The sequence below is a fragment of the Ammospiza nelsoni genome, chromosome 2, assembly GCF_027579445.1.
Source record: "Ammospiza nelsoni isolate bAmmNel1 chromosome 2, bAmmNel1.pri, whole genome shotgun sequence".
NCBI lineage: Eukaryota > Metazoa > Chordata > Aves > Passeriformes > Passerellidae > Ammospiza > Ammospiza nelsoni.
The window spans coordinates 88,352,085-88,364,833 of NC_080634.1; the positions used below are offsets into that span (position 1 = coordinate 88,352,085).

Sequence of the window (12,749 nt, forward strand, 5' to 3'; positions counted from 1 at the left end):
GCTTCAGAATTATAGAAATGTGGATTTTCTACTTCCTGTTTTTACTTCAGAAATTCAGTCCTAGTCTGGTAGTCCGCCTTTGTTCATTCATACCTTCTTCCTGTGTGATTTTTCTCATTGCCCACTATTTTTCTCACTTCCTCCTTCTTCCCTTCCTGTCTTCCTTCTTTTCCAGATTTAGTTGTGTAGCTAGCTATACCTTGTCCCAGTGCACTTCAAAAAGTTTTGAAGTGTTGAAAAGGAACCAGAGGAGCCAAAAGAATGACTGAAGGATTGGCAAAGGTTCCTTACTCAGATTTTGGAGAGCATCTCTGTGTTTATAAAGCTTGAAGCTGCAACTATGAGGAAGAGTGTTTTAATAGTAGAGATCTAGCAAAATCTTAAGATACTGGAAGATAAGTTTTCATAGTGACAATAGACCATTGCAGTGCTTGCTAAGGTGTTATTAACTAATAATTTTCAAGACAAGAGACTCTTACAGTATACTGCAAAAAGATTCTTTTTCATTGAGGTCCTGATGCTTATTACAACAATGAGGTCAGGTGATCCTATAAGAATCATGGCTTTCTAAGCTATGGCACAACTTCCATAGAGAGTTTTAAAAACCAAAAAGACCTGTGTAGGTACATGATTTTTGCATTGAGAGGGTTGGTAAATCCAATAAATTATTTTTCCAGCTGTATTTGCAAGTTTGTTTTAGATTTGACAGTTTACTTGTTGGTTGGGTTTATTATTTTTTTTAAAGCGTGTAATATGCTTGCTGTGTACAATGCAAATAACCACATTTTCAGACCATCAGTATAATTTCTAATACCTACCTGGTTGTGTGGTGCCTAATTCATACTCCTCCATTTAAAAAAAGACCCAAGCCCATCCATTTTTTTTTAAGCTAGTGTCTTTGGACTATGGGCTGTAAACCATAAATACCAATCTAATGGAAGGCTATTACTTGATAACCTTTATACATATAATGACAAAACTTTTCCAGAGAAATAATTTTTTTACTGTGTGTCAAAGCAGTTGATTTGGTATTTTTAAAGCCTTTGGGACTCACTTTTGCAAGGAGAAAGCTACCACACAGGTCCAGACATGATGTGTTTTTCAGTGTATCACATGGCACACTGAAAAACACATCAACTGACAATCACAAGTCAGTTGTTCTTTTCATTAAGGGACAGCTTTGTTGGGAAGTTTGTAAACTTTCTAGCTTTTGAAACACTTGGTGAATTTCTACTGCTGTGCCAATCAATGAATTTCAAAGTGGAAAGCAAGAATAAAGAATTTCACCAAGAACGGGCTTGGTGAATAACTTTTTTCTAGGAAAGCTTGACAAATAGACTTCTGACCCTTTAGAGCTAGTTTAAAAGTAGTGAGACAGACTGTGTGACAAATTTCATCTTAATGTCAGAAGAAAAGGCCAAGGCTATATTTAGCATATATTTAAGCTGGGTGCTGGAGGAGCTAAATATCTTCAGGTCATCAGTGTGTGAGAGACTGCTAGTACTGTTGCCAGACTTGTGGTTGTTCTGCCTTCAAGCACTTACTCATGCTGTGGTCCAGCAAACTGGTTGAGGATGATAAGAGCAAGCAAATAATTTTCAAGTTTTAAAACTACTTATAATACCTCCCTCATTTTGTAGGATTTGTTCCATTATTAAGGATAGTAATGCTTATTTCATGACTGGATAAACTAGTCATGCTGCAACAATTAACCCATTCTGTCAAAAATCTGGTAAATGTAGATTGTTGAACACTTGTTTTATCCCTTCTCTATAATGTAAATTTGGTGTTTCCTTATGGCACTTTAAGCCTGTTTGACTGCTGAAAGCAAAGGGATACTTCAAAATTTGAGGTCCTGATCATGTTTGATGCCTGAGAGCCAGGAACTTCAGGACAGCCTTAGTGAAGCTGAATTGTATCAGTTTGAAAACAAAAGTGTTTGTGTAAGAAAGTATTATGTTCTGTCCCAACTTAAGAATAGGGGTTAATTTCTCTTAGCAATCAGCAAGAAGTAGTTTGCTTCTGTGTTGTGTTTTCACATTTAGGTGTATGCATCTCAAAATTATCAAGGAATACAGTAGCTTGTTCCATGTACTGGATGATTCTTTATGGAGAAGGTGAACTTTAATTAGTTAGGTGTTTCTCTGTTTAAACACAAGGCCAAGAAATTTCTGACAGTTGTGTCTGTAAAAGAGAATAAAACAGTTCAGACATGGTTCTGACACTAATGGAACCAGCCTTAATCTGCTACCTGTAGCCACAGGGCTTTTTTGTCCATGCTAGGTGGGCAAGACAAAACTAGGCTTAGGAGCCTTCTGACTGGTAAACATTATAGATGAACATGAGCCAGTCTTCCAGCCCATACTCTTCAGTTTATTAGAATACATGTATCCCAAGTGTTCTTAAACCTTCAAAGTCTTTCTCAAGAACTCCTGCAAAAGCAGAAAGTTTTAGCCCCTTGTTGTGTCCTTTAGCACATTTAAGATCTTAATTTTCTGCAGTTATGCTAAATATTGAATGTGTCTTAGCAGGGTCAGGAGTCTTGAGTGGGTCATTCTGTGGGAGAGCCATGTGTTACTGAAGTATGTCTATTTAAAATTATTCTTCCCTACAAAAGTTGCTGTTAGGAATTTTTCTGAGAAAATTGGTGGTATTACATTCTTGATGGAACTTGTTTTGATGATGGCTTTTAATGCATATTTCAGGACAGACTCTACTTGAGCTTTATTTGAAATAGGTTGAAATTTGAGGAAATTTGAAAGGATACCCAAAGGATGTTTGTTTTTCCCTAGTTGTCTTAATTTTGTATTTCCTTTTATAACATTTAATCAAGCAACAAATGGGAAATGTGCATTATGTAGTTCAGAAATTTTCAACAAAACAGTGTAAATTCCCTCCTTAACTAAATTCACCAGCTGTAGACATTCTGAGTAAATACATCTAGGTTTGTTTCACTTGTAGTTTGAGAGATGCACCTCTGAAACCTGCCTTTTTTTTTTTGTAACAGGCTGTCCTTTTGAATACTTCCAGTTTGATTTACTAGATGAAAATCAGCATTATTTCAAACCAGTTATTAAAGAAAACATTTTGCATGAAAAGAGCTTCTGAAAATATTTATTGTCTCTGTCATCCAGAAGTTGTGAACTTTATCACAGCTTTGATTTCATCTACCTTAGGAGGGTTTTTTTTTTTAAAGATCTGCCAAGATTTTAGTTTTGTAGTGTGGATCTCGTTAGAAGAAAATTGAGATAATTATTAATTGACTTATGAAAAGAAATACCAAATATCTGCACCCCATGTATGCAGATATGGTGGTGGACAAAGGTCAGTGCTATAAATCCAAAATACAAAACCTCTGCTTGAGTTAACAGAGATTATTCATTAGCTGCAGGAGTAGTGCTGCTTGTTCCCACTAAAGATCATGTGGTCTGCAGAACTAAGTTATTTATGCACACTTTTATGGCTTTAATTTACAATCAAGGACAGCTTGGCTTGGAAGAGCTGTAATTGGTTTGTGCCACTAGCTGTCTGCCTTCCTCCCTGACCAAGAAAGGCTCAGCTGCTTATTAAACAGGTGCTAAACCTCTGCAGCCCAGCAGAAGGTAAGGCAGCGCTCATTTCAGTTTTCTTAATGCAGCATCCTGTGATTTGCTGTGGCTTAACAGCTGCTATGTGAGCAGCTGATCTGTTCTTAAAGCAGGAGGAGACAGCTGGGGAGGAAGAATCATGGCAGCCATCCTAATTTTAAGCAAAACAAGAATAAGAGCATTTAAATGCTTCATGCCTCGCTTCTCCATGGAATCTAGATGGTTTGCTGGCAATCTCTGTAGAGTCTTCAGATGACATGGAATCCCTTATCCTGCTGCACAGCAATGAGTACCTCTACAAATCAGCTCTGGCTATTGACTGACGCAATAGCTCTTCCAGTGATGGCCATTTACCTTTTCTCTTTAGTTTAAAACAGTAAATCCTCAGATGTAAAGGGTGACCTTGTAAGGTGTTAGTGTAGAACGAGTGTCATCACAGATCTACAAAATGTTTCTCTGTACAGTTAGTTTTTTTTTTTCTCTGCAGACTTTATCCTTGCTATTGCAGCCCTGCAGCATTAAGAACAAAAAATTAAATCCTAATTTAAATAAGGTTTGGTTTCTGTTTTATTAATATGCTTCTGACCATACTGCCACTTAATTCAACATCCCCAAGGAGAACTCACTGTTTCCTACTTTCCTGTATATTGACTGAGTAATTTGTAGGACCTGAAAAAAATTCTAAAACCACTTGTAATGCTGCTTTCTTACAGGAAAGACAGACCTGCAAGAGCTTAACCAAAAGTAGTTGCAGTTTTATCACTGTGAAAGGTTTCACAGCGTGTTATCAATGATCATTTACAGATGCTTCATATTTTGTTTGCAGAGTGTTAGACCTACACCACAGAACGAAGCGATAACAGTATATTTCAAGCCCGTTACGTTAAAAGCCTCTGAAAGTAAATATACCAAAGTTGCAAGCATTAGCTTTGATGGTAAGTACTGCTCCTCTCTTCTTAGAACTTGTCAAGTGCTTCTGAAAACTTACTGAAGTTTCATCGATTATTTTCACTATCTAAACAAAAAAACGTTCATAATTTTGAGAAGAAAATGGAATTTTCCTACCTGGAAAAGGCCTACAGTTCTTCTGAACTTCAGTTATTTCTGAAAGGATTGTCTTTGTTTATGATGAACAAGTATCTTATCAACTGGTAAATACAGATGAGAAGATATTCTTAATTTTTCTAATAAACATAACTGTATTCTTATGTTAAGGCCCTTGTTATCTAAATGTATGTTTGTTTTAAGCAGACATTTGTTTTTGAGAAATCCTAACAAACAAGGTAACAAGTACAAGTTACTCCTGGGGAAATTTCAATTAGACACAAGAAGAAAATTTTTCACAATGAAAACAATCAGCCATTGAAATAATCTCCCCAAGATTGGGTGGATTCTGCAGTGTTGGGCACTTATAATCAATCTGGCCAGGGTGCTGAGACATCCTGTTTAAACTGTACTTCTGCCAGGAAAGGTTGGACCAAGGGGTCCTTGAGGTCTCCTTCAACCTGGAATTCTGTGATTTTTCTCCTACATACTGTGACTTTAAATACTATGCTGACACTTTGTAGAAAGGCACCTCTGTTTTTATAGAGATTTTAATCAACTGTTAAAATGGTGGTGACTACTCAGATGTTACTGCTTTAAGATACTAGTTGGTGCTGTAAGTCTTTCTGCCTGGATTGCTTAAAAATGGAATCTTACACATGAAATAGTTGTGGTAAACATAATTTTAGAAGTTGCATAGAAAAAGAGGAAAGAATTGATTTTTATTACCATTTATGGATTAGCACTTTAGAAATTTAATAGCTCATGGTTTCTAAAACAAGTGAAGTACATTTTAGCTTATAACTTCTGAAAGAGATGAATTCTGTCAACCTAAGGTGATAATACATTCAGATTTTGAAGCTGGTGGGAATTGTTATATGAGGGCCTACTGGCTAACATATGGTGCATCTCAGAAGGAATGGTGGTTCCTGGGAAAAATACCCAGTTAAGCTGCTTAATGTGTTTAAGGAATTGACTTGATGAATTCTTATCAGTGAAGCAGCCAGCCCTAAATGTATGCAATTTCAGCTGTCCTAATTACATGCAGGGGCTTTAGGGGCTTGGTGCCTTCTCTTAATTAGTATTTGAATACCTTGACTTTTTTTTTTTTTTGCACTACCTCTACCAGGCTGCCATTACTTGTTCTGTGATCTTGGAGCAGATCTGTGAGCATCACTCTTGGTGCTTGTGTAGTTTAAGTTCTTACATGGATTCTACTTATCTTTTTGCAACATTTAGTTTGTCTTTCATTTCTTCATTATTAAGATCCTCTCTACTGCTGATTCTAATTGAGGGGCCCAGCAGTCTCAAGCTTCTGTTCTGTTAGGAGAGGGATAGTTTTATTGCGTGTTCTTAGTGGAGACTTCAATTCATCTGGATACAAATGATCCTCTGGACATGTTCAGGTTATTTATATGACAGCAGCAATCAGGCTTCCCTATTGTAGAAAAGCTTAGTAAATTGGGCAGGTCATCTAACTGGTGTTAAATGGGAAGATTTCAGAATTGGGATCTCTTGTTTCATAGACTTTACACCATGTCAGTTTGGTTATTGAAATTCCCTTAAGCTCCACTTTTTTCCTTCCATGGTTATTAATTTCTGGGCTAGCTCTGTGGTTTTATTCTTCCACTCATTCTAGTATAACTTAATGGATCAATTTTTGTCAGCTTTAAAAAACTTACATTCTTGTGTGTGCAGCATCAAAAGCAAAAAGAGCATCACAGTCTTCTGGGAAAATAACTGTTAAAGCAAAAGAGAAGAGCTATTCCAAACTTGAAATACCGTATCAAGCAGAAGTGTTGGATGGGTAAGCTTCCAGTAACTGAACATAGTTCAAAAACTAAATGCTCTAAATTAGAGGGGATTATTCCTGTTTGTAAACAAGTGGATGAAGTAGTCTTAGCCATTAGTAAGTTGGTTTCAAGGCTTGAGTTAGAATTGATCTTAGTGAGTTGTTTTTCAGAGCAGCTGAAGACTGCAGATGAGACATTTTAAAAATGCAGCATTGAAAACTTCTGCTTTTGCATTCACTGTTCTATTGCCATATGAAGTAAGGGTAGAGAAGGTGCTTTTCATTTTAAGCAAAATTTTGGAAGAATGCTGTGTTTCCGTGGGTTTTGTTACTTATTTACTAAGTATGACTAAGTTGACTTTAAAAACATTTTGAATGAGGTGCTATTTTATCAACAGAACTGGCAGACTATTTTAATGGCCAACAAACTAAACCTTACCTTGTCACAACTTTGTGCTGCAGACACATGATTTAGCTAATAAAAAGTACACATGATCTGCAAATTTTCTTAATACTTCAACACTTCCTTTTAGTCCCTCTATTATTCTCAGTTACATGTTTTCTTATCTTATTTGAATTACTTAGTTATTGATGTCCCCATAGTGCTAATATAGTGCTAGTGATAATATAGTTTCACCATGCAGTGGGGTATGTACCTTTTTAGCTGTTTGAAATAATGAATTCTTTTCTTTGTGTAAGGAAAACACTTTGAGGAAAATCTTTATTTTCTTTACTCTGTTTTCTTTGGGTAGTTATTTAGGATTTGATCATGCTGCCACACTCTTTCACATCCGTGACAGTGCTGCTGATTCTGTGGAAAGACTGATCTATTTAACAAACACATTCAGTTTTGCAATCCTTATACATGATGTTGTGTTACCAGAAGAAGCAAAGCCAATGTTTAAAGTAAGTCCCATTTAAGTGAATGCTTTTACCTGTTAGTAAATGCTTAAATGTGGTACACTTTGTTCAGTTGTAACCTTGGTCTTCATTGTTCACTGATCTAGGTCCAGAACTTCAGTAAACCAGTCTTAATTCCACCCAATGAATCCAGATATATTTTTACACTTAATTTTATGCCTTCCACATCATCTGTTCACGTTGACAATAATATCCTACTTATCACCAATGCTTCTAAATTTCACCTACCTGTCCGAGCATACACGGGATTTCTTGATGTAAGTATTTTCCCTTTTTTTGGCAACTTCTGTGTAATTAGAGGCAGACTTCATAGACTCTTTAATTCTTTATTCTACGTCGGTGTCTGCTGAAAAATTTGTTTTTGTTCCCTTAAAGTCTTTAGTTTTACATAGGGAGTTTATTCATTTAGAATTTTGAGATTGTCATGATAGTGTTGTATTAAAATTATTAATGTGATTTTTAATGAGCTTACAGTTTGAGCACACTTTATATTTCACTTATGCTAAAATACTTTTATCAATCTTTCTAGTACTTTGTACTGTCACCAAAAAATGAGGAGCGATTTATAGATTTTGGCATATTGAGTGCAACAGAAGCTACCAGCATCTTATTTGCAGTCATCAACAGCAATCCAATAGAGGTGAGGATGCATTTATTTTTAGTTTATCTTTTAAAAAATTTACATCAGTGTTGTTACTGAAAACAATACCTTTTGTTCTTTTTAAGCTGGCTGTAAAAAGTTGGCATATTATAGGGGATGGTTTGGCCGTAGAACTTCTAACAACTGAAAAGGGAAACAGAACAACAATAATTGCAAACCACCACGAACTACAAAATGCTACTGCATCTGATCAGTCTTCAGTAAGTAAACCTTTGAATCCATTGCTTTAAAGCTAGATATAGGAGGGGAGAAAAGAGACAAACCTCTGCAAGTTCTTTCAGTTTCATTTTAGCAGAGGAGAGATAAGAATTCTTAATTTTTGTCTGAACTTGAGTATGATAAAGCATGTAGGCTTCCTAAATTTATTTTAAGGAGCAGCATTATATTTACCCTTTCCAAACCTAATCAATCTCAATACCCTTATGATGCTTGTTGTTAATCTGGGATAAGTGGAAATTTATCACCACAAGGGAATATATAATTTTTGTGTTAGTCATTTATGTATATGAACTCGTTGTTTATCACTGACAGTAGTTTTAAATGGATTTTGAGTCTGGTTTTAGTGAACTTTCTTTTTGTTTAATGGAATACATTGGTGACTTTTTCTACCATTTACAGGTGATACTTGCATCAGGCTATTATGCAGTGTTCAGAGTAAATCTAATAGCGAAGGAACTGGAAGGAATTCATGATGGAGCTGTACAAATCTCAACAGATTATGAGGTATATTTACTGTATAATAAATGGGTATTGCCCAGAAGATCTGTTTAGTTCTTTAAGTGTTGTTTTAGTGGACAGACTGTTGCATGAGTTGAGGTTGGAAGGGAACTCCAGAGGTCAGGTTATCTTTGCAAGTTAACCCTGCATCATACAACAGAAGGGTTACTTATGCTTTTATTATGATTTTTGTCTGGCTTTCAGAAATATACATTTAAATCTGACCTAATGCTTTGCATTTGGGTTCTTCAGTGACATGACACATCCTCAAAGCATCAATGCATGGATCTTGGGGCATGTCATGCACTGACAATGTGCTTCTCCACATTATCAGTTACTGAAACAAAGCTGTAATATCAACCATTTTTTGTCAAAATGCAATGTGAAAACTGTTTTGGAGAGTCATAGAATCATTAAGGTTTAAAAAGACTGGATACCCCCATGCCCACTAGACCATACTGCAGCTTGCCACAGTTTGCTGGCAGTTGATAAAACAGAATCCTTGCACTGATTATTATGGAAGAGAACAACTGGTTGCCTCAACTTCATGTGCCTTGTTTTTGCAGGAGACAGAGTCTAATGAATAATGCAATCTGTATTTAATATCTTTTTGTGACATATGGAAAAAACCCCCAAATGTGACTCTGTGCTTATGAGGTCAGGAAATTATATCACTGATTGTGTAGTTCTGATGGTGCTACAGAAAATGAGAAATTCCCAAATTCTGCCAGTTATTGGAGATTTTAAGCTTTCTTGTATTATATCCACGCATGTATGTGACCTTTCAGCTACAGATTCTGAAGCATTTTATTTTCTTGCTTGTTACAAGTTAGTCTACTTGTATTGGTACTTGAATCTCATTGCCATCCCTTCCAGCTACTTTTTCAATGTGGTCTCAAGGTATTACAATAACACCATGTTTTGAGAAGCTGGGTGTATTTTCTTCCCTCAGTTGCTTTAAAGATGTTGCTCTCCTGTTTTCCAGCAAAGTAAGCCCCATTCAAATGAGGCCTATATAATATCCTATTGGGCAGCTTATGTTTTCAGTATGCTTTTCTGTTCCATGTAGAAAGGAAGTGAGGAGTGCTTCCTGACACTATGCAGTGACTGTTCAGAATATGATGATGGGTTGAAATCTTAATTCATGTCTTCATGTTTTAAATGTCTGTATAATCCTAGACTATATTAATTGTAGAATTTCAGGGTTTTGTTATTCTATGCAATTTAAAAGTGGAAGAGGATTTAAAAGCTGGAAATGTAAGGAGTTTTTTTCTAATTTTTTCTTGGTTTTTTTTTTGGTCCAGATTTTAACTATACCAGTGAAGGCTGTGATTGCTGTAGGCTCATTGACCTGCTCCCCAAAACATGTTTTTCTTCCACCTTCTTTTCCGGTAAGAGAGTTAGGATTAAATTTTTACCTTCTGTGTTTGTCTTTGTATGCCCTTTTCAAGGGAGACCACTGTCCTGAATTCTACAAATTGCTGGGGAGATTGTGCTACTGAACTGTTAGGATCAGTTTGTCATTATTTTGGGGGTTGTTTGGGATTTTTCTGCTACGTGTTCCAAGCATGAGTTCTCCTCAACAGCCCACTTGAATGGGATCTTGGAATACACATGTAATGGGATAGATCTCATCAGAGGAAGATAGGTCAGTCAGCAGGACTTCAGGACTGAATGTTTGCTGCAATTGCCACATATCCCATCTTCCTTCTGATCTCCTGTGTCACAAATTCTTCTGAAGTCTTTTGCTACTCTTGAGGTCAAACAGTCATGCCTACAGTTGCAAAGATCACTAGTTGTTTCTTATCTTTAAGATCTATTTTGGTTTTTTACTATATAGACTCACAATTATATGGGTACTTATTACACTGAGTGCCACATCTAAAACTTCATTTTTACCTACTTCATAAGCTTTTGATAAGTTAAAATTGCTTAAAGATTCAGTTCCCTTTCATTCACTGGACATAAAGCAGTTTCTATATTCTCTATCTGAATCTACTAGAATTACTTGAAATGATTGTTATGATTATGAAGAAGAATTCATGTGAAGAATATCCCTTTTGAGTGCCACATAAAAATATTTTGTCCTATGTTGGACCATAAAGAAGTAATATTTTTTTAGTCTCCTTTGAGTTTGTTCTAGCTGAAATGGCTGAAGAGCTTCTCAGTATTTTATACTAATATGCTCACAGTCTTGTCAGTTTGATTTTTGGGGGAGGGCCTCTGGTTTTTTTGTTTGATTATTGTTTGTGAGCTTTTTTGCTTTGGCTGTGCAATTTTTTGGGGGAGAGGGTTCTTTGTTTTTATTTGGGGGAGTTTTGTTTGTTTTGTTTATTTCCTTTTGCTTTATTTTCTTTTGGCAGATAATACTTCTTATAGCACCTGTGTTTCTCAGACATAGCTTTGTTGCTGTCATTATTCTTTCTCTTCCCTAGATTACTGTGATTTTTATTGTCTTCATACTTCTTTTCTAGTAACGTTTTCAGACAATTATTCTTTCAGGGGATCTTTGGCCTCCTGCATTTTGTTTGGGAGTATAGATTCGGATATAATTATCACTTTTGACAAGATTATATACTGTTTACTGTATTCAAGCCCCAAGCTTTTCAGAGCAGTCAGCTTCACATTCTACTTCCATTAGTTGATCACTTAGCTCTTTATATTTGAGAACATAAAATACTTAGTTTTACTTTTACTTTTCTTGGAATAATTTCAAACTAAACTTATGCTCACTTACTTCATGCTACTCTAACATTTAGTTCGTCTGTAATGCCTCTATTACTTATGAAAATAAGCCTAAAATAGCATCTTTTTGTTTCAGTGTTTGGTGGAGAAACTTGACAGCTACACCAGCCAGGAATAACTAGGTGCTACTATTTTAGTAACACATGCTTTTCAGTTCATACTTAGGATGTAATTCCCCTGCAGCTGCCTGGTTCCCAGAGCTGTCTGTCTGTTTATAGTTTTAGTGTATTTGTACCTAGGTGTGATTTCTGGTATTCTGTTGAAGTTTGTCAGCAATACACTGGCAGTGTGTACAGGTCTTGTAAAGGTCAGTGTCTTGATTTAAACCAATCTTAGCTCTGTTGACTTCTGCTTCATAGAGTCATCTTTGCCTCACAGTGCCACCTCTCAACTCTCCCCTGATCAAAGCTCATCTTTGAGGACCTCTATGCTAAATGGCGTTGTTCTGTTTTTCTTATTACTGCTGAACAATTGTTTTCCCTTGTCTGTTGTTTCATGTCTAAATGCTGTGTAAAAGTCTTAGTAAAATACTATTTATTTGTTCTAGACACTTTAACAAACCTGTATCTTGTCCCATTGATGACAGTTTGTTACTCATAGGAATTCACAGATGAAGCTCAGATATACCTCCTAATTCAGTTTAGCAGGACTGTACTGTTAAGGATTTATTCTTGTACTTTCTTTACCTCTGCAATTACTTCTGTTGAGACTGTTGCAATATGTGACTGTTTCTGAGGCCACAGGCAAATTTTGAACCTGACAAAGACCTCTCCCATGTCTCTACTTAAACTTAGATTTATTTTTTTTTAAAGTTTGAAGTATTGATTTAAGGGGAACAAGAAAAACATGTTCATTAAAAGATAGCCTTGGGTATTTATATTTGCTCAAACTGATTTTTTTTTTTTAACATAAATCTGGAGTCTCCCCAGTAGTCCTGAGTTGCACTTCTATCTGCTTTTGTTTCTGTTATTGTTTCCTCTCTACATACCAGGGTTGAGTGTTGAGTTAAGGTGTAAAATATGACCATGGAATCATTGATTTACAACTGAGGCAGGGTAGAGCTTGAGCATTCTAAGGATTTTGATAATGACAATTAAACTAAATTTTCTGTGCTTAAAAGGTGAAATAATGTTTGACTCAGAAAAGCAGGCAGGCTGTAGAGGTGTGGGGAAAAAACTTCCTGGTTTTTTTCTTAAATGTAGTTTTGGTGTGTTGTGTCTTAATTGCATTTGGGAGCAGGAAGAGGGTTTTAAAAGCTCTCTGTCACCTGTAGATTTTGTGA

At 36.0% G+C, this 12,749-nt stretch overlaps 1 protein-coding gene across 1 annotated transcript in view; it reads left to right on the forward strand.

Annotated features, from left to right (window-relative positions):
- The window catches only part of TMEM131 (transmembrane protein 131), a 93,289-nt gene that overhangs the window by 53,907 nt on the left and 26,633 nt on the right, over positions 1 to 12,749 (forward strand). Inside the window, exons 12-19 of the mRNA XM_059493781.1 lie at positions 4,414 to 4,522; positions 6,330 to 6,438; positions 7,176 to 7,329; positions 7,431 to 7,601; positions 7,874 to 7,984; positions 8,071 to 8,205; positions 8,624 to 8,728; positions 10,027 to 10,113. Of these exons, the coding sequence (XP_059349764.1) occupies positions 4,414 to 4,522; positions 6,330 to 6,438; positions 7,176 to 7,329; positions 7,431 to 7,601; positions 7,874 to 7,984; positions 8,071 to 8,205; positions 8,624 to 8,728; positions 10,027 to 10,113 (981 nt within the window). The remainder of the gene's footprint in view (positions 1 to 4,413; positions 4,523 to 6,329; positions 6,439 to 7,175; positions 7,330 to 7,430; positions 7,602 to 7,873; positions 7,985 to 8,070; positions 8,206 to 8,623; positions 8,729 to 10,026; positions 10,114 to 12,749) is intronic.